Source organism: Cygnus olor (assembly GCF_009769625.2).
Source record: "Cygnus olor isolate bCygOlo1 chromosome W unlocalized genomic scaffold, bCygOlo1.pri.v2 SUPER_W6, whole genome shotgun sequence".
Lineage (NCBI taxonomy): Eukaryota > Metazoa > Chordata > Aves > Anseriformes > Anatidae > Cygnus > Cygnus olor.
In genome coordinates this window covers 186122-208506 of record NW_024429077.1, presented here as the reverse complement: position 1 = coordinate 208506, position 22385 = coordinate 186122, and the positions used below count along the sequence as shown (strand labels likewise).

General features: G+C 41.8%; 1 protein-coding gene across 2 annotated transcripts in view; it reads left to right on the top strand.

The window, feature by feature from the left end:
* The window catches only part of LOC121062990 (rapamycin-insensitive companion of mTOR-like), a 102872-nt gene extending 82168 nt beyond the window's left edge, over nt 1-20704 (top strand). The window contains exons 28-34 of one of the 2 annotated variants that reach the window (XM_040543304.1): nt 1098-1275; nt 2549-2633; nt 12735-12965; nt 16575-16727; nt 18745-18868; nt 19814-19952; nt 20122-20704. In XM_040543304.1, the coding sequence (XP_040399238.1) occupies nt 1098-1275; nt 2549-2633; nt 12735-12965; nt 16575-16727; nt 18745-18868; nt 19814-19952; nt 20122-20196 (985 nt within the window). In that variant the 3' untranslated portion in view covers nt 20197-20704. The remainder of the gene's footprint in view (nt 1-1097; nt 1276-2548; nt 2634-12734; nt 12966-16574; nt 16728-18744; nt 18869-19813; nt 19953-20121) is intronic. The other variant, XM_040543305.1, reaches the window with a different exon arrangement.
* Nucleotides 20705-22385: the final 1681 nt, after the last annotated feature.

The window sequence follows — 22385 nt, the reverse complement described above, 5'->3', positions numbered from 1 at the left end:
AGTGTGCGACCACCCTCTCGGTGAAGAACCTCTTCCTGATGTCCAGACTAAACTTCCCCTGCCTCAGCTTAACGCCGTTCCTGCGGGTCCTGTCACTGGTGATAACGGAGAAGAGGTCACCTGCCTCTCCACTCCCCCTCGCGAGGAAGTTGTAGACTGCGATGAGGTCCCCCCTTAGCCTCCTCTTCTCCAGGCTGAACAGGCCCAGTGACCTCAGCCGCTCCTCGTATGTCTTCCCCTCTAGGCCCTTCACCATCTTCGTCGCCCTCCTCTGGACACTCTCCAACAGTTTAATGTCCTTTTTGTACTGTGGTGCCCAGAACTGCACACAGTACTCGAAGTGAGGCCGCACCAGTGCAGAGTAGAGCGGGACAATCACTTCCCTCGACCGACTAGCAATGCAGTGCTTGATGCATCCCAGGATATGGTTGGCCCTCCTGGCTGCCAGGGCACTCTGCTGGCTCATATTCAACTTGCTGTCAACCACAACCCCCAGATCCCTCTCTGCGGGGCTGCTCTCTAGTGTCTCGTCGCCCAGTCTGTACGTATAGCCAGGGTTGCCCCGTCCCAGGTGCAGGACCCGGCACTTGCTTTTGTTAAACTTCATGTGGTTGGTGATTGCCCAGCTCTCCAATCTGTCCAGAATGTGCCTGTTCAGGTCTGAATTTGTGAATAAAGGTGCATTCTGTGCATTGTTACATTTAAAAATCGTCATTTAGCAGTTTTAAAGCCTAAATCTTTTCTGATTGTGTCTGGGCTGTAAATTTTCAAAGACTATTAAGTTGGAGAAAACTTGTACTTTTACAAGGTTGGCAGCCTCTTAAGCAGAAGTTTAATCTAACTGTCTTTCGAGTCTGTGTCCCGGGGCTTCCAAAGAGAAGATCACAAATTTTTACCATAGGAACTGCCAGACCATGCGATACAACGTGAGACATAAATAATGAAATACACCAATAGCTATAACTTAACAGAGTAACAAGCTCTGGATTCTACAATGGGAAGACAAGAATAGTCTTTGTGACAGCAGTCCTTCTTATATGTAATGTGCAAGAATGACAGATTTACCGAGATTGTGATTTATTATTTTAATGTTACAGGTTCATGAAAGCTTTAAGTTATGCTTCATTAGATAAAGAAGATCTATTGAGTCCTATTAACCAAAACACACTTCAGCGTTCCTCCTCTGTTCGCTCTATGGTTTCTAATGCTACATACGGTAGCTTTGATGATTACATTGGCCTTGCTCTCCCAGTGGATATCAGTGAAATATTTCAGGTATGTATGAATTAACTTAATGGGTTCATTTGCACTTTCTTACTGAAAGGTAGTGGATTGTTGCATTTTCATCAGAATAGATTAGGTGTACAGAAAGGAAGAAAACAGGATGTGGTACTTTCAAGGAATACATTTTGGAGAACAAGAATTTCTTTTCTAATTCTGTTAACAGAAAAGTGCTAGTCTGTTTTGTATTATTAGGCAAATAATGACACAGAATAGGTTACCGTGTTAAACAATGGCAGCATAAATATGCTGTTGTGATATTTTAGTTGACAGCTAGTTTTTATACTAAAATTAACATAGTCTATGGACATTTGTTAATATCTCTAGCCAACTTGTTGATCATTAGTCAACCATAAATGATGTGCATAATCCTACAGTAAACTTTCTGCTCCCGTGATCTTGTTTTAATATTACTTTATTTGTATTTATATCATCATAGCATTACATTGTATTGTCTTTACTTAACTTCACAGATACACATCTTTAATTTAGAAAAGATTATCTCAGTTTCTTATCAATTGCCTTCCTCTCTACTTAGTTAAAACACATGCCAGTCTAACAAACTGATGCATCACAAGTTTTAATATTCTGTTACATAATTATTAAAGACAGGAGGACATGGTCTATGTCAAAGGTAAATCAGTGGCTTCCTTATCTTTACTATACTTTGTCTTTGCCATTCAAACCTAAATTATTTTCTCACTAATCTCAAAAATTACTAAAGCTAGAATAAAGGCAAGATCTTCCATCATACCCATTTCTGTTTTCCCTTTGTGAAATGACTACTTTCTTACTATCTTTCTTACTATCTTTCCTTCACAGTCTTTATGGCATATTTATGTTGCCTCATTTCTTCTCTCTCAGATCTACGTCTCAACTCTACAACATCTTACAGGCAACATTTTAGATGTCCTGGGTGTTTTTTATTCTGCTCTCCTGAGATCGCCAGTGTTATAGAGAGATCATGGACAGATCATTAATAGCCACTTTTGGGTCACTGATTTTCTTACAGCCTGTCACCACTATGTTTTACCATTTACTGTCTGTTTATAAGTCTTGCTTTATAAAAGTTCATTCACAACTGTATGCTGTTTTGTTGTTTGTTTTTTTTTTCATTGGCTTTTCTTTAGTACTCAGGAGCCCATTCTTAATTTCCTTCTCCTCTAATTATATCTTTTTCCTGAAGTTGTCCTCACAAAATCTGTTTTTCCTTTGGATATGATTATCCCCTGTGTGCTAATTTTGATTTTTCACTTGAATATTCCAGATAAAGGAGACTCCATATTTCCAGAAGAAAACCACACCTCCATTTGATGACCGTGGATCTAGGGTTTTTGCATCTGATGCAGGAGGTATTGTTTTTGTTTCTCTTCTGTACCTTTCTGTTTTTTTATTTGTACGTGCTGTTTGGGGTGGGTTGTTGGTTTATTTGTTTATTTTTCTTGACAAAAAATGTTATTTTTAGCTGTTAAGTTTTGAGAGATGTTTTCTGGATTTTAGGATAGTAGACTATTGATTCCATTTTTTATGTAGTTCAAGATAATGCAGTGCTGTTTCAACATAAACTTGATCCAGCTCTAATAACCTAAGGAAGAATGCCTACATATCTTTGATTGCAGTATGAGCTAATGCTAATTGAAGACTGGTAGTGATATTGCATTAAAGAAAGAAACAAAATTTAAGCTAAGATTAAAAAAAATAATGCCACATACAAATTGAGCTGTTATATTTTGACTCTCATTTGATTACATGTGAATTTATAGGAACCAATAAAGGTGTTGGGTGTGTATTTCAGAAAGTAAATTATAACTTTATGTGATGTTTTCATGACAATTGATCAGAAGAGATGATGGCATATGGTATGAGAGAATTGCAAGTGCTCTGTAATGCCTGGCTTGTTCTGGAATGTTCTTCCTTTTTACAAAAGCAGAGACAGAAATCTGTAAGGCATCGATATGTGTCTCTTCAGTAGGAAAAACTAAAACTGAAACATTGATACTGGTCCTGAAATAGCACAGGATCTCTATTGTGTTACTTGTTAGTTAACTTGAACTTTATTACAAGCACTTAAACATTCAAATAGACACATCTTGCTTCTCTTTTTTTTTTCTTTTGTGTTGTTAGTGTAATATATAAAACTGATTTTCCTGAAAGTGTCTGTCTGTACTTTGTGAAGTTTCAGTGTGTCCTGGGTTTGGCTGGGATAGAGTTAACTTCCTTCCTAGTACCTGGTATAGTGCTGTGTTTTGGATTTAGGATGAGAATAATGTTGATAACACACTGATATATTAGTTGTTGCAGAGCAGTGCTTACACTAAGCCAAGCACTTTTCAGCTTCTCATATTGCCCTGCCAATGAGGAGGCTTGGGGGTACACAAGGAGCTGGGAGGGGACAGAACCAGGACAGCTGACCCAAACTAGCCAAAGGGATGTTCCTTACCATATGATGTCACGCTGAGCGATAAAACTGGGGGGAGTTGGCTGAGGGGGGCTGCTGCTGCTCAGGAACTGGCTGGGCATTGGTCAGCAGGTAGTGAGCAATTGCATTGTAAATCACTTGCATTGTTTATTTGTTATTGTTTTTTGTTTGTTTGTTTTCTTTTACCCTTTCTTATTGAACTGTCCTTATCTTAACCCACCAGTTTTTGCAATTTTCTCCCCCATCCCACGGGGGGGGGGGGGGAGAGTGTGTGTGCATGAGCAAAAGTCTGTGTTGTGCTTAGCTGTTTGCTGGGTTAAACCACAACTGTCCTTTTGGTGCCCAACGTGGGGCACAAAGGGTTGAGATAACAGATCTGACCAGAGTGTTTCAAAAAAAAATTATAATCATTATACTTGTTTAATAGTTATTGGTCACAATATTGTTTTATTTGCTCTCAAGGTTGTTTTTCTTAAGCCCTTTCTTGTTCTGTATCAACTCTGGGGGCTGGCCTAAATTTTGCCAATTTGGTTATAGCATGTTCTCATGTTACACCGACCGTGAACTTAATCTGGTATTTGTACTCAGTATTGCCATCATTTTTGCACTTCAGGAACGTTCTCTTGGAAACTATTAACAAGTACACTCTTTACTTTTTCTCCTCCAGTCTAGTTACAACAGCTCTTGAGAATTTTGAATACTCTTGGGATGTTAAAACTATCATGATCCTATTATTATGTCTCCTGCATGTGTTTCTGGTTTTGTCTAAGGTTAAACAGCTATTTAAGAATACCACCCAGAGATCTGCCCTAAGGCAGGATGGTGATGGGTAGAAGGGTGTGTGGGGTGATATTGGCAGGTATCTGTTACGATTGTCACCTCTGATGGTTTTTGACTTCACCCCTGAACAAGTATGAAATCATAAAAATAAAAAAAAAGATAGAATCTTTAAAAAAGGTATGCCCCAACCCTGGCAATGCCAGAGATTTACAGTTTGCCGCACTGTGCTGGGGTCTGGATTGCATCTATCAAACAAGAGTCAACAGTATTCAGTACCCTCAAGGAGAAGAGAATGCTTCTGGATCTGATCCAACTCCTGCAACAGACACTGCAGCTGAACCAGAGAACCGGCCCATGCTGGTATCAGTCGCCCCTATAATCAAGAAAAAACAATGGTAGTGTGTCCTGGTTTCAGTTAGGACAGAGTTAATTTTCCTCCTAGTAGCTGGCAGGGTGCTATGTTTTGGATTAGGATGAGAAGAGCGCTGATAACATGCTGATGTTTTAATTGTTGTAGAGCAGTGCTTACACCAAGCCAAGGACTTTTCAGCCTCTCTCTGTCCTGCTAGCGAGCAGGCTAGGGATGCAGCAGGAGCTGGGAGGGGACAGACCCAGGACAGCTGACCCAAACTGGCCAAAGGGGTATTCCATACCATCTGACGTCATGCTGAACAATATATAGGGGTGGCTAGCCAGGGTGGAGGGGGGGCCGGCTGCTCGGGGATAGGCTGGGCATCGGTCAACGGGTGGTGAGCAATTGCATTGTGCATCACTTATTTCGTACACATTATTACTACTAATACTATTATTATTATTATTGTTGTTATTCTTTTCCCTGTCTTAATAAACTGTCTTTATCTCAACTCACAGACTTCACTTTCCCGTTTCTCTCCCCCATCCCGGAGAGGGGGGGGGGGGGGTGAGCGAACGGCTGTGTGGTGTTTGACTGCCAGCCAGGCTAAACCACAGCATAGTGGAAGCCAGCTCATTCAGGAATAGAAGGAACTTATACTAGGAAAGGGAATGAGGAAGAAGTGGATGAGGCAGGCTACTCCAAAGTAGGGCCATCACGAGATCAGGAGGAGGAAGAAGCAGAAGTCATAAATGACACAGTAACTGCCTGATCCCTATCCCTGAGTGAACTGCAAGATATGCAAAGGGATTTCAGCCATCATCCAGGCAAGTGCATTATGTGGCTGCTCCAATGCTGGGATAATGGGGCCAGTAGCATGGAATTAGAGGGGAAGGAAGCCAAGCAGCTGGAATCCCTCTCTAGGGAAGGCAGCATTGACAAAGCAATTGGAAAAGGGGTACAAGCCCTCAGCTTCTGGAGGCAACTCCTTTGAAGCATGAAGGAAAGGTATCCCTTCAAGGAAGATGTATGTCACCCAGGCAAGAGGACCACAGTGGAAAAGGGTGTCCAGTACCTGAGGGAATTAGCTGTGCTGGAGGTGATTTATGGTGACCTGGCCAACGAACAGGTATCCAAAGATATAGATGAAGTCAAGTGCATGCGACCCATGTGGCAGAAGTCTGTACGGAGTGCACCATCATCGTATGCCAACTCATTGGCAGCAATGACCTAGAAAAACGTAGAGGGACAAACGATGGATGCATTGGCTGGCACGCTCTGGCACTATGAAGAAAGCCTCTATTCTTCTTTACCAGCCTGCATCTCAGATGTGGAGAAACTGGTTCAGAAGCTTGAAGAGAGAAAATATGTCTTTTTCTCCATCTATACAGACAAGTATCTCAGCTATTAGGAGTATGAGTTCTGCTAAAGAGAGGGAGGATAGAGTGTGCATGCACAACATATCACCCTGTGGTTTTACCTGCGTGACCATGGGGAGAAAGTGGGATGGGAAATCTACCTCAACCCTTGAGGCAGAGGTACGTGAGTTGAAAGGAAAAACAATGACAAAAGGGAGTTCTACCAAGAAAATAGCTGCTCCAGTTTCCAGTGGGGAGTTCCACAGACAGAGTAGAAGGGTTGATCTTAACAAAGGGACTTCTGATTTTCATTTACAAGAAGTGAGTAATGAATGCTATGACCAGGACTAGAGGAGCTCTTCCTCCAGTCAGGGAGAGGAAAAGGACAACTGGGTTTATTGGACTGTGTGGATTTGATGGCCTGGCACGTCAGACCCATGGGAGTATACAGCTCTAGTGGACACTGGTGCAGAGTGTACTCTAATGCCATAAAACTATAAAGGGGCAGAACCCATCTGGATCTCTGGAGTGACAGGGGGATCCCAACAGCTAACTGTATTGGAAGCTGAAGTGAGTCTAACTGGGAATGAGTGGCAAAAGCACCCCGTGACTTCTGCCCAGAGGCTCCATGCATCCTTGACATAGACTACCTCAGGAGAGGGTACTTCAAGGACCCAAAAAGGTACCAGTGGGCTTTTAGCATAGCTGCCTTGGAAACTGTTTTCCAATCCAACTGTTTTGGATTTAGGATGAGAATAATGCTGATAACACACTGATGTCTTAGTTGTTGCAGAGCAGTGCTTGCATTAAGTCAAGGACTTTTCAGCTTCTCATACTGCCCTACTAGAAAGGAGGCAAAAAAGGGGCACAAGTAATTGGAAAAAAGGCACAAGTCCTCAGCCTCTGGAGGTGACTCCTGTCAAGCATGACGGAAAGGTATCCCTTCAAGGAAGATCTTGTATGTCAACCAGGCAAGTGGACCACCATGGAGAAAGGTCTCCACCACCTGAGGGAATTAGGTGTACTAGAGGTGATTTACGGTGACCTGGACCATGTACCATGTACAATAGCCCTGCCCAATCAAACCTTTTACGTACTGTAGAAGGGGATAGAGTCCCTGTAAGTGTACATAAAAAACATGCTGGGAAAGACAGTCTGGGTTATTACTGCCTCAGGCAAAGGCAAACCCATGCATCAGAGTTCTTTTGCTCAAGGACCTGGGTGTACTTGGTGGATGGTAATGTGGAAAGATGGGGAAGTTCAATGTGTACCTCAAGGAGATTTGATGTCGGGTGAGAATAGACAATGATTTGAATTGTACGATGTTAATTGCTATATAATGCTGTATGCCATCACTGCTATGGTTGCTATATGCCATATCAATGTTATTACAGTAAGAATCACCCAGATAAATGAAAAATTAATTTTGACAGAACTGGACAAGTGCAGTGATGATGGAACCTGAATTGGCTTCAGCATGCAAAATCCAACACCACTCACCATCTCTTCTGCCCTGTAGGACTGTTATGACAGATGGAGCCTAAACTCATGGGCTAAAATGAAGTCAACAGATATTTTAGAGCGATGGCCCATAGAGTAAGGGAATGATATGTGTGTGTATATATCAAAGGCCGGGAAGGGTGGTGGTAATTAATGAGAATATATTGAAAGTGTAAGACCTGAGCATGATGTAGATGGTATAGAATAAGGGGTGGATATTGTCCTCATTTTGTTTGAGGTAGAATTAATTTTCTTCCTAGTAGCTGGTATGGTGCTGTGATTTGGATTTAGGATGAGAACAATGCTGATAACATGCTGATGTTTTAGTTGTTGCAGAGCAGTGCTTACACTGAGTCAAGGACTTTTCAGCTTCTTATGCTGCCCTGCCAGCAAGGAGGCTGGGGGTGCTTGGAGGAGACAGAACCAGGACAGCTGACCCAAACTGCCAAATTGTGTTTGTGTGTGTGTGTCTTGGAGGTGGAGGGTGTTGCCAGGGGTCTTCCAGTCACTGCTCAGGGTCTGGCTAGGTATCGGTCAGCTGATGGTGAGAAATTGCATTGTGCATCACTTGCTTTGTTTATGCTTTTTTGTTGTTTTGTTCTTTTCTTTCATTTGTTCCTTTCTTATTAAACTGCCTTTATCTCACTCCACGAGTTCTTGCACTTTTCAGTTTCCTACCTGATCCCACTGTTGGGGGGGAGGGGAGCAGGGTGAGTGAGCCAAGGGCTGTGTGGTGTTTAGATGTCTGCTGGGTTAAACCACAATACAGTATAATTTAACACTATTTCAAAATTCTATTCCTTGGTGTTTTCCAACCATGGAAGAACATGTCACGAAAGTATCTTAGGCTTGTTTCTTCATTCTTGAGTCTGGTTTTTTGCTATTACAGGCACTAAGTCACAGATCCTTAAATCGTGTTTCTATTTTCATTTCTGCATCTGTCATTTATGATTCTATGATTTATACATTTTGTATATTGTGATAATATTGTTTGATACTAGGAAAACTCATGACATTGGTGTTGCATGGGTGTTACTGTTGTTGACATGATGTCGGAATTGACCACATACCTTCTTACAGTGTGTTTAGAAGTTGAATTCTATCCAGAGAAGGGCTACAAAGATGGTGAATGGGCCTAGAGGGGAAGACGTATGAGGAGCGGCTGAGGTCACTTGGCCTGTTCAGCCTGGAAAAGAGGAGGCTGAGAGGAGACCTCATCGTGTTCTACAGCTTCCTCACGAGGGGGAGTGGAGGGGAAGGCACCGACCTATTCTCTTTAGTCACCAGTGATAGGACCCGCGGGAATGGTGTCAAGCTGGGGCAGGGGAGGTTCAGGCTGGATATCGAGAAGAGGTTCTTCACTGAGAGGGTTGTCGCACACTGGAACAGGCTCCCCAGGGACATAGTCATGGCACCAAGCCTGTCTGATTTTAAGAAGCGTTTCGACTGTGCACTTAGTCATATGGTCTGAATTTTTGGTTAGACCTGTGTGGAGCCAGGAGTTGGACTCGATGATCCTTGTGGGTCCCTTCCAACTCGGGATATTCTATGATTCTCTATATTTATATATATATTATATATAACAAGATGTTGCAAAGGATAGAATCGTGTGACCCCTCCTTTGGACACTCTCCAACAGTTTTACGTTCTTTTTGTACTGTGGTGCCCAGAACTGCACACAGTACTCGAGGTGAGGCCCCACCAGCGCAGAGTAGAGTGGGACAATCACTTCCCTCAACCGGCTAGCAATGCAGTGCTTGATGCACCCCAGCATACAGTTGGCCCTCCTGGCTGCCAGGGCACACTGCTGGCTCATATTCAACTTGATATCAACCACAACCCCCAGATCCCTCTCTGCAGGGCTGCTCTCCAGCGTCTCGTCACCCAGTCTGTACGTATAGCCAGGGTTGCCCCTTCCCAGGTGCAGGACCCGGCACTTGCTCTTATTAAACTTCATATTGTTGGTGATTGCCCAGCTCTCCAGTCTGTCCAGATCATTCTGCAAGGCCTTTCCACCCTCAACAGAGTCCACAAATCCTCCAAGTTCTGTGTCAACAGCAAATTTGCTCAAAACACCTCCTAGTCCTACATCCAAATTGTTTATAAAAACGTTGAAGAGGACTGGCCCTAAATAGGAGCCTTGGGTGACCCCACTGGTGACCGGTTACCAGCCTGATGTGGCCCCATTTACCACAACCCTTTGAGCCCTGCCCCTCAGCCAATTGCTCATGCATCGTATGATGTTTTTGTTTAGCTATATGCTGGATATTTTGTCCAGTAGGATAGAATCATAGAATCAAGGAATATCCTGAATTGGAAGGGACCCTTAAGGATCATCAAGTCCAACTCTTGGCACCACACAGGTCTACCCAAAAATTCAGACTGTGTGACGAACTGCACAGTCCAAATGCATCTTGAACTCCAACAGGCTTGGTGCAGTGACTGCTTCCCTGGGGAGCCCTGGGACCTCTCCAGACTCCCAAGACCGTTGAAAAATAATTGAGAGAGGTCCTGCGATGACGTCAGCCAGCTCTCTCTCTCTCTCTATATATATATATATTTATGGAATGGAGTGCACCCTCAGCAAGTTTACTGATGACACAAAGCTGGGAGGAGTGGCTAATACCCCAGAGGGCTGTGCTGCCATTCAGAGGGACCTGGACAGGCTGGAGGGTTGGGCCGAGAGGAACTTCATGAAGTTCAACAAGGGCAAGCGCAGGGTCCTGCACCTAGGGAGGAATAACCCCAAGCAGCAGTACAGACTGGGGGCTGACCTGCTGGAGTGCAGCTCTGCAGAGAGAGACCTGGGAGTCCTAGTGGACAGCAAGCTGACCATGAGTCAGCAATGTGCCCTTGTGGCCAAGAAGGCCAACGGTATCCTGGGCTGCATTTGGAAGAGTGTTGCCAGCAGGTCAAGGGAGGTGATCCTCCCCCTCTACTCAGCCCTGGTGAGGCCACACCTGGAGCACTGTGTCCAGTTCTGGGCTCCCCAGTACAAGAGGGACATGGAGCTCCTGAAGCGAGTCCAGAGGAGGACTACGAAGATGATCAGGGGACTGGAGCACCTGTTGTACGAGGACAGGCTGAGAGAACTGGGCTTGTTTAGCCTGGGAAAGAGAAGACTGAGGGGAGACCTCATGAATGTGTATAAATATTTGAGGGGAGGGTGTCAAGAGGATGGAGCTGGTCTCTTTTCAGTTGTGCCCAACAACAGGACGAGAGGCAACAGGTACAAACTGAAGCACAGGAAGTTCCGGCTGAATATGAGAGGGCATTTCTTTAGTGTGAGGGTGACAGAGCACTGGAACAGGTTGCCCAGAGAAGTTGTGGAGTCTCCTTCTCTGGAGATATTCAAAACCCGCCTGGATGCCATCCTGCGCAATGTGCTCTAGGGGATCCTGTTGTCCGTAGGTTCGTGTCTGGTGCGCCGCACCAATAAGTACAGTCGGAATCCACACGAAGGTCTTTTAATTAAATAATTAATTATATAACTCTGCAGAGGTAGGTGCTTGGCGATCTTTCGCAAAGCCTCTGACTCGAATCACTGTAATTTATACACAACAAACTTGTGAAAACTATCTCTTTGGCTACTTTTGATTGGCTATTACAGCTCATCTAACATATCTCTACTGAGTTTGCGCATTACAGAGGACCAGCGGGGGGGGGGCATCAAATCCCAAATTAGCATACATTAGCATTTTGATGGGTGTGGTTTTTAATACGTTAATGACCCTTAATGAACAAAAGGCTACTATAGGTCAGCCTGGAGCTGTTTTTCTCCTTCTTGTTTTTTACCTTTTATCCCTTATCTTCCTTGCTTCTGCTAGCTCAAGGCTACCTGTCTCTTACTTTCAGCTAAAAGACTACACAAGCTATAGAAAGACTACACAAGCTACAGGCTTCCCAATTTTCTTCAAGGTTTTCTTATTTTTTCCCAGCTTTGGGACTACAATTTCCCCCCTTTGAGACTATGAACCTCACTTTTAGGCTTCATAGTTCTCACTGCATAGTTCTTGTCTATTTCTATTAATTTGAAGAAATATTCTGTTATCTATATCTTGTTTCACTAACGTTACCTGGTGAGGTTTACGCTTGCTGAATAAAGTACTATATGAATTCAAACAACTAGGCATGCATTGCAGAACACAACTACATATCACTACTATTGCTACAATTATTATAATAATTAAAAACAATTGTCTTAACCATCCAAAATCTGGCAGCCACGACCACAGCCAGGAAAAATCTGGTCCACTACCAAGGGTTGCATCCTGAGATATTTGGTGAAACAGGTGAGATGCTTGCCAGATTCAGTTAATGTCTGTTTGAATTTGCTTCTTCTCATTTACATAGACACAGCAGCTGCGGTTTATCACAGCACAAACACCTCCCTGGGCTGCAAGTAGCCCATCTAAGGCAAGACGGTTTTCTAAGGCTATTTGGGATACTTGTTCTATTTCTGTTTGTATTCAACCAAGAGCATCAGTAGTGGCATTGATTATGATTTCTAAAGTTGCAGAAATATTTACTATTGCTCTCTCAAGTTCTATTACTCCCAATGCAGGGATTAATGCCCTCCACAAAGTATGAAATTAGTATTAGTATTTCTATTTGCAAGAGGATTATAAATTCCTCGTTTCTCCCAAGGTGTCATAAAGATGGCCTGTGATCTTAGCCAACCCCTTATGTCCGCAGACATAAGGTTCAAGGTTTTCTTATTTTTTCCCAGCTTTGGGACTACAACCTGTGGACAACAATCCTGCTGGGCAAGGGGGTTGGACTAGATGATCTGCAGAAGTCCCTTCCAACCTCGGCCATTCTGTGATTCTGTGATAAGCTGGGACTGAAATGTGATGTTTATTTCTGGAATGCTAACAGATCTTTGGATTTTAAGCCTTCGAAAATGCTTAAAAACAAAGTTACTAGACATTTCTAGATCTTCCCACCCCCTCCAGCTGTAAAAGAGGAAATTTAATTAGAATGTTGTTTTAATCATTGGTTGCGTGGTTTTGTTTTTTTCTGGTATCTGATTGCTTGTCTACAGGTATTCAATCAGGTACAAGTGATGTCACAAGTCCTTTTCAGATGCTCCAACAGCAGATCAGTCTCACAGAAATAATGAATACCAGCCATTCAGATACCTCTCAGTTTTTAGAAAATACAGAGGATAATGGGCTACAGGAGCACACAGATGAGAACTGCCTTTATTGTGTCTGCATTCAAATTCTGGGTTATCAGCCTAACAACAAAGTGAACTCTTCATGTAGTTGTACAGGTTAGTGTTCCATGTGGGTAAGTGTGATAAAGACTGAATGAGAATGCTGAATTTTATTCATCTCTAAAATTGATCAGTCTGTAGTGTTTTTTTTCTTAATATTGATCTTGAAATTAATTCTCATTAATAAGCTTATTATGCAACCAATGGTATTTCTATGGTCATTTCCATCTTTTCTATTTTTATTGATCTTAGTCTGACAATATGCCTGCATGTTTTTAAAATATTTCTAAAAGCTTATCAAAATACAAAATTTGAAACCTTACTTACAAATCAATGTTCTGAGAAATTAGGCTTCCTGTCAAACCAATTAAAAGTCTAACTTCCAAACAAGTTTCTACCATAAAGCACAAGAAGGCTGTTTCAGCACAAGAAGGCTGTTGATCTGTTGGAACGGGTCCAGAGGAAGTCCACAAAGATGATCAAGGGGCTGGAGCACCTCTCCTACAAAGAAAGGCTGAGAGAGCTGGGGCTGTTCAGCCTACAGAAGAGAAGTCTCCAGGGTGGCCTCATCATAGCTTTTCAGTAGTTAAAGGGGGCTTGTAAAAAAGATGGAGAGCAACATTTTGCTCAGTCAGATAATGACAGGACCAAGGGGGAATGGTTTTAAACTAAAAGAGGGGAGAGTTAGATTAGATATATGGAGGAAATTCTTCACTCAGAGGGTGGTGAGGCACTGGAACAGGTTGCCCAGGGAAGTAGTGGATGCTCCATCCCTGGAGGTGTTCAAGATCAGGTTGGACAAGGCCCTGGGCAACCTGATCTAGTGGGTGGCATCCCTGCCTATGGCAGGGGGGTTGGAACTAGATGGTCTTTAAGGTCCCTTCCAACCCGAGCCATTCTATGATAAAACAAAATGAAGGAAATGAAGTCAGTCAAGGGAAGTGATTGTCCCGCTCTACTCTGCACTGGTGCGACCTCACCTCGAGTACTGTGTGCAGTTCTGGGCACCACAGTACAAAAAGGACGTGAAACTATTGGAGAGTGTCCAGAGAAGGGCTACAAAGATGGCGAAGGGCCTAGAGGGGAAGACATACGAGGAGCGGCTGAGGTCACTTGGCCTGTTCAGCCTGGAAAAGAGGAGGCTGAGGGGAGACCTCATCACGGTCTACAGCTTCCTCAAGAGGAGGAGCGGAGGGGAAGGCGTCAATCTATTCTCTCTGGTGATGAGCAATAGGACCCGAGGGAATGGAGTCAAGCTGCGACAGGAGAGGTTCAGGCTGGATATCAGGAAGAGGTTCTTCACTGAGAGGGTGGTCGCGCACTGGAACAGGCTCCCCAGGGAAGTAGTCACTACACCAAGCCTGTTGGAGTTTAAAAAGTGTTTGGACTGTGCACTTAGTCATATGGTCTGAATTTTTGGGTAGACCTTTGTGGAGCCAGGAGTTGGACTCAATGATCCTTATGGGTCCCTTCCAACTCGGGATATTCTATGATTCTATGAAATCTGATTGAGGAGTCTGAAGTTGAGCTGTAATTTCTGAGATTTAGTTTTCTTCATATTTTGAGATTCGGATCAGATTCAGAATTATTTTCTTCCTAATCTCCTCTGCAGACCTCGCAGTTGCATGCCTTTTTACAATGTATGTATGTAATAAAAAGGTAGCCTGGTAATGGAAATTCCAAATTTCTGCTTAGTTGGAATCCTCATCATTTTACAACAATGATATGCATTCAGGTAGTAACGTATAAAGACTACTGTTGTCAAGGGGGTTGATGTACAAAATGTGTTGAGCTTGAATTCAATATCAAGAAGAGATGGCAAATAAGATCCCAATTGTAGTTCTCAAATACCGTAAGCAGGGATTACAGGAGAGGCAGAGACACGCTCTTGGAAGAGGCACAAAGCCAAAGGACAGGAGGCTATGGACACATGCTATAGTAATGGAAATTCTAGTTGAACATAAGGGGAAAAACTTTTCACAATGTAACATGATTTAATTTTGAAGTGAGCCCTTCTTTGAGAAAGGAGTTAAGCTAGATGATCTTCAGAAGATACTTTAAACCTATTTTTTTCAGTGGTTCCATTAAATGCACAACAGTTAAAAGCTTGGGTTTTATATTTCTCTCTTTCCATAGCCTTTTACATTTTTGATATATAGTGAAACTTACCAAAAGAATCCTTACTTGTCACACCTTTCTGTTGATGAAGTCAAAGCCCATTCTACAAGACCTGTGTTAATTGTATGAACTAGAGAACTTGTGCAATACAAAAGCCATCTTTATGTTATATAAAAAAGAGCATGGATATAACAAGTGCTTAAGAGTTGATTATTTTAACTCAAATATTTTAAGGTTTTTTAAAAAGTGATTTTTAAATATTTTGAGTATAATTTCTCCAAAATCCAACATCTGGTTTCCAGCTCTTTTATATGCTAACAGTTACCATACTTAGCGCATCAGGGTATGTGGTGGTTTTACCCTGCTGGGCAGCTGAACATCACCATAACCACTTTCTCACTTTCACTCCTCAAAGGAAAAGGGGGGAGAAAATACAATGGAAAGGGCTCAAGGACTGAGATAAAGACAGGGAGGTCACTCAACAATTATTGTCACAGGCAAAACAGACTCAACATAAGGAGATTAATATAATTTATTGCCTATTACTTACAGACTAAAGCAGTGAGAAATTAAAGCAAACTAAAGACACCTTCCTCCCCCCCCCCCTCCATCCACCCTCTTCTACCTCCTCCTTCCCCCGAATGGTGCAGGGGAACGGGGAATGGGGGTTGTGGTCAGTCTATAGCACTTCATCTCCACCGCTCCTTCACAGTCACTCTCTTCCTCTGTTTCAACATGGGGTCCCTCCCACAGGATGCCGTCCTTCCTGAACTGATCCTGAATGGGATTCCCGCAGACAGCAGTTCTTCAAGAACTGCTTCAATATGGGTCCGTACCACAGGGTCCATCTGTCAGGAGCAAACTGCTCCAACATGGGTTCCCCTATGGGCAGCAGCTCCTGCCAGATCACCTGCTCCTGCGTGGGCTGTTCTCCATGGACTACAACTCTGTCCCGGAGACTGTTCTGGCTGGGGCTCTCCATAGGCTGCAGCCTCCTTCAGGTCAGATCCACCTGGTCCATCGTGGGCTCCTCCACGGGCTGCAGTGTGGAGATCTGCTCCACCGTGATACACCATGGGCTGCAGGGGGACAACCTGCTCCACCATGGGCCTCTCCACAGGCTGCAGGGGAACTTCTGCTCCTGTGCCTGGAGCACCTCCTCCCCCTCCTTCTTCACTGACCTTGGTGTCTGCATGGCTGTTTCTCACTTCTCCCTCCCCCAGCTGCTGTTGCACAGCAGGGTTTTTTTGAATTTCTTAAATATGCTGTCAAATATGCTGTCACAGAGGCACAGCCAGTGTCACTTACTGGCTTAGCTCTGGCCAATGGCGGGTGCCTTTGGAGCTGGCTGAAACTGGCCTTTATCTAACATAGGACAGCCTCTGGGTTCTTCTCACAGAGGCCGCCCCTGCAGCCCCCCTTGCCCAAACCCTTGTCACATAAACCCAATACCAGGAATCGCATACTTAACATCTTTAAAAGATAAGAAGAGCATTTCAGGTGAGGAAAATTGTGAATAACAAAGATGCAACATCTTGTTTCTGTCAGATTTTTCAGACATTCCATGTACTGACTGGTGTGGTCAGACCATACACAATCACTTAGATGTGCATTCGTTCAAATTTTCTGGAATTTCTGGCTGTACTGACGCATTATCCCAAGGTTCAGTTAGCAGTACCAAGAGTACAGAGATTGTACTAGGTAAGTTTGAAAGCCTTATAGTGTTAGGTGCTATAAATCTTAAGTATTTTTTTCTGTATTTATTCTGCTTTTGCTGTACCACATTTTGCAGGTAAACAGCTCTTTATCTTGCATTGCAATCAAATTGATTTTTGTTTTTTTTTTTCTATAGTGTTGTTAGGTTAAAAAAAATCCTTTAAAAAAAAAGTACTGGATTTCTGTGAAGAAAGACATTTTATTTTTAGACTTGTTTTCTATTTTCAATTACCATAATTTCTTATGGAGTAGCTGGTTGCTAACTTCTAGCATCTGATGCAAACAGAGAAGGTAATATCTCACCCAGCAATGTGCTTTAGTGATAAAGACAGTGCTGTAACTGAATCTCAGTGTTTAGTCTTCAGTTTTACCAAACGTCTTACAGAATTTATGAAATGCTAGTTTATCTCTTTTTTTAAAATCCATGTTAAAATTCATTAAAATAATATTTTTCAATTTTTAATGGGAATATTTATTGGTAGTTCAGAATATCATAGAATCATAGAATGGCCTGGGTTGAAAAAGACCTTAAAGATCATCTAGTTTCAACCCCCCTGCTCTGGGCAGGGTTGCCAACCACTAGAGCAGGCTGCCCAGAGCCGCATCCAGCCTGGCCTTGAATGCCTCCCAGGATGGGGCATCCACAACCTCTTTGGGCAACCTGTTCCAGTGCCTCACCACCCTCTGAGTGAAAAACTTTCTCCTAATTTCCAACCTAAATCTCCCCTGTCTTAGTTTAAAACCATTCCCCCTTGTCCTATCACTACCAACACATGTAAACAGGCATTCCCCCTTCTGTTTATATGGTCCCTTCAAGTACTGGAAGGCCGCAACGAGGTCTCCCCGGAGCCTTCTCTTCTCCAAGCTAAACAAGCCCAGTTCCCTCAACCTTTCTTCATAGGAGAGCTGCTCCAGCCCTCTGATCATCTTAGTGGCCCCCTTCTGGACCCGTTCCAAGAGCTCCACATCCTTCTTGTGCTGGGGGCCCCAGGCCTGCACGCAGTATTCCAGGTGGGGTGTCACAAGAGCAGAGTAGAGGGGGACAATCACCTCCCTCTCCCTGCTGGCCACCCCTTTTTTAATGCTGCCCAGGACATAGTTGGCCTTCCGGGCTGCAAGCACACACTGCTGGCTCATGTACAGCTTCTTGTCCAGCAGGACCCCCAATGTACCCGGGAAGGTGAGGTAGGCAGGGAGGGGGCTTGCCTACCACCTGAGCAGAAACATGCTTCCATTCCCCGCCATGTCCTAGGTCCCCTCCTACTGCCTAGTGGGATGGGGAAACCTTTGCAGCAGCTCCATCTGAGTGGAGGCATTGGCTGCCACTGGGGTAAGATGATGACCCCTTCCCCCAGCCAGAGCTTCAGCCTTTGCTCTCAAAGTGCCCACCATTCTTCCTTGAGGGTCAGGTAGTATGAGGGCCCTTGACCAGTGTAGATGGTCATGGAATGGTGCCCAGTTGCTGGGTTAAAGTGTACTTCCAGCCTCCTACTTGCACTTGGCCTTGTTGAACCTCATTAGGTTGTCATGGGCCCACTTCTCACCCTGTCAAGGTCCCTCTGGATGGCATCCCTTCCCTCTATTGTATTGACTGCACCGCTCAGCTTGGTGTCATCTGCAAACTTGCTGAGGGTGCACTCAATTCTGTCTATGTCATTGATAAAGATGTTGAAGAGCACCGATCTTAAGACCGACCCCTGAGGGACACCGCTTGTGACCGGCCTCCACCCAGACATAGAACTGCTGACCACAACCCTTTGGCTGCAACCAGCCAACCAATTCTTTATCCACCTAACAGTCCATCCTTCAAATCCATACCTCTCCAATTTAGAGAGAAGAATGTGGTGAGGGACCATATCAAAGGCGTTGCATAATATATATGTAAATCCATGTGTGTACATGTGTGTATGTATAAAATACCAAAACAGACTCATGTGGCATAAGATTAGCACAATCAAAGACTTCCTGCTTAAACTTCATACTGTTGAATTTGTTTTTCCAGGAGTAAAATCAATCCCAGATGATATACCAGTGTGCAGAATACTTCTGCGGAAAGAAGTCTTACGTTTAGTAATCAATTTGAGTAGTTCAGTAGGAACTAAGGGCCATGAAACTGGACTCCTGACGTAAGTTAAATGTGTTTCTGATGTTTTAGCAACATTTAGTTATATGTATTCTCTAAGTACTCTGAGATAGTGGTTCACCTTATTTCTGACTTCTCAAAATACTGTCAAGCAGATATTATTTTGGATTACTGGGGGTAGTTGAACACAATGTAAAAGCTAAACAAAGAATTTTCCTTCTAATATTGTTTGCTCTATCATTAATGTCTTACTCTTCTCCATTTTTTTCCCAATCAATAGTTTAACTGTAATGATGTTTCATTGCATACTTGGTATGTCCTGCATCTTTAAAAAAGAAATTAAAATTCTTTTATGTTTATTTGTGCCAAATAAGATATGTCAGATAACCAGAATAACAATCTGAAAGTAACTTCTTGAGAAACACAAATCTGCTTTAAGCAAGTGTACAACTACTGGCATTAATTTATAGACAAAACTCATGTTAAAAATATAGGAATATAAATCTAGGGACTAAACATTAGTCCAGAAACCTACCATTTTTATTATAATGATGTTGAAAACTGTCATACAACTTCTAAAAGAAAATTCAGTAATACTCATTTTATTTATAAAATGCTAACAGGTATTAAGTTATCTTTTCCATATTTATTTTTTAGTATGGCTGTATATGTGGATGCCTCTTCTTTGATACACTGTTCTTTTTCAACATCTATTTTAAGACTAGGTGATCTCAGATATTCAATATAACTTTCAAAGTATATATTCTGTTTCATTTCATTAATACAGATTTCTTCCATTTTGTTACAAAATAATGCTATCTGTTCTGATTTTCTTAGTTCATTACATCCAGAATTTATAATGCCTATTACTGAAGGCAAAGTTATACTTTTTTAAAGATGACGATCAAAACTTAACTGAACTTTTTTTTTAAAAATATGATGGAAATCTGTTCAGGAGTTTTAAAATTCTGTTTTTCCTGTTGATCAGAATTAAGGAGAAGTATCCCCAAGCATTTGATGACATATGCCTTTACTCTGAGGTGTCCTACTTGTTAGCACATTGTACATTTCGACTTCCATCTCGAAGGTTCATTCAGGAGCTATTTCAAGATGTGCAGTTCTTACAAGTAAGTGGAGGGATCAGATGCTTTGAATGCACCAAAATGTGCCAGCTGGGTGCAGGTTTTATGTTCTGAATAATAAATGCTTTCAGGCATGTATTAAAGAACCATTTTATGATGTCATTCTCCTAATATCTCTAAGGACATTAATGCTTCATCTGTCTTTTTCTTTTAGATGCATGAAGAAGCAGAGGCTATTTTAGCAACACCAACAACACAATCAGTAATTGATACATCAGCTGAATCCTGACCTCTGTCTCACACAGTGCATTTACATAAAGACTTTCTGAAATCCTCAGACAACTTCCGATTGACTGGATAATAAAGTTTGGAGACCATTCCAGAAGCTACTGGTACCTGAAGAGTGAACTGAAAACTTTTTCTTCCTCAACCAATTACCGCCCCAGTCTTTTGAGCCCTTTGGGGAGTTATTAAACATTACCATAGTTTTAATAAAAGTAATTACCAATATATGCAAGAGCCAAGCACTGAACACCTCTACAAGTTTTTTTTTTTTTTTACCATAAATTAAAAAAAGTAATAATAAAAATAAAAGGACAACAGGTGGAGAAATTTTTTATGATTGACTTCTAATTCTGTTCCAGAGAAGCAGAATGATGCCTTGCTTTTTTTGCTTTTAACTCCTGGATACCAGGAGCCGGTGAGATGAGGGTGCATTCAGTTGCCAGCAAATGGAAGCTGTACTGTGATCGGGGACACCAGGGGATTAATGTTAGCCCTTCTCTGTTGTTTTTTGTACTGTTTATAACACTACTTGGGGGGGGGGGGGGGCTTGTAACTTCAGACAAAAAAACAAGCCTCTGTGAATCTGAGGTTTCCTTAGTTATTTTAATATTACTGTAGTTGTAAGTCATTTTATTAGCAGACTCATCAATTTCATTACATTTACATATACATATCTTATCTGAACCAGTTAAGGATTTTTACTAGAGTTTGATTTTAAAATAACAAGTAATTTATACTTAAAATGCTGAAATCAAATTGTTTTCCCTGAATGATATGCATGTTTGCAGTTTCTATGCACATGCCCATATAGTATGAATGTTGGTCTTATTCTTAACTAAAAACCTTTAACAAGCATGTTTTGTATCAGATAAATTAATGTTGTATAAAATAAACTCGAAGACATTTAATCATTACTGCTTTTGTGAGAAGATATGAGCAATTTTCAAAGTTCCATGGAAACAGCCTTTTATAAAAACAAAGGTTTGATTGAATTTTCAGTGGATGAGTGCTCAAGCATGAGATAGTACTAATAATTGTAGTGAAAAGCCTTAATTACCAAATTTTGAAGCAGAACTTATAATTTTATATTGGTATTTGAGACTTGTTGCAAAAGTTACATGATACAGTGATTGTTAATAAGTAAAATGGTTGCCTCTATCACATTACTAGTGAGGTTTCTTAAGTACTGAGTACAAGCTTAATGGAAAAAAGTAAGGGTCCTCATCACTTTTATCATGTATCTGAAGATTCAGAAGCCTTTATACAAAGGTAATATAAATATATGCGAATTTATATATACAGTAGCATGGCCACCTTTGTTAGAATGCCTGTAATAGAAGGGGTTACTCTTTGATTTTGATATAGGTGAACAATTCAGCTGGACTGTACTAAGTAGAATGGTTTTTTATCCATTCACTTTTACCATTTTTTATAATTGTCAGAGTAATACTTAAGTCAAGATAAGTGATTGTCTTTTCATGAGTTCCCACTGAAAGAAGGAGCAAAAAGAAACTGGTCAGTGACACAAATAATATATCTATGTGTCAAGACATGTTGAAATGTTCTGAAAACGTACCACACCAGTAACTATTGGACTTCTCTGGTCATAAGAAATAAATGCTTCTGTAAAACCAAAATGTCAATCACAGTAGACCAAATAGTGGTATAAGCTCCAAAGGAAATAACGTAGTTTTCTCAAAAATGGGGCTGGCATATCTTACATAGTAGTTTCAAATACTACCTCAGTTAGGCTATAGTATAAGAGACTTGTTTTAATAACTAGATAGGGTTACATCAAACAACTCCATGTTATTTTTCTGCAGTTAAAGCAAAATAAACAAGTTTTTATCACCTGTATTTAAATAAAACACCCTTGTTCATTTGTTACCACTTTAATACATAGCACTTAAAGTAGAAAATGTAATAGGAAGGCCTCAGTATAAAAAGGCAAGCAAAAGCAATGTCAATATACTTTTGAAAGATTCTCCATCTTACGTTTTCTAAAATACTAGCTTGTGTGGGAATCCATGACAACTGAAACTTGATGTGCAAATTATTATAGCAAATTCAGTTAAAATACGATTTTTTTCTAAAAGTATATTAGTGTCAGAGTTCAATAAGTACGCCTAAAGAATGTAAAGTCTGTACTGTACATAACACATTTCTAGAATTAATTTACATTAAGGTCATAAT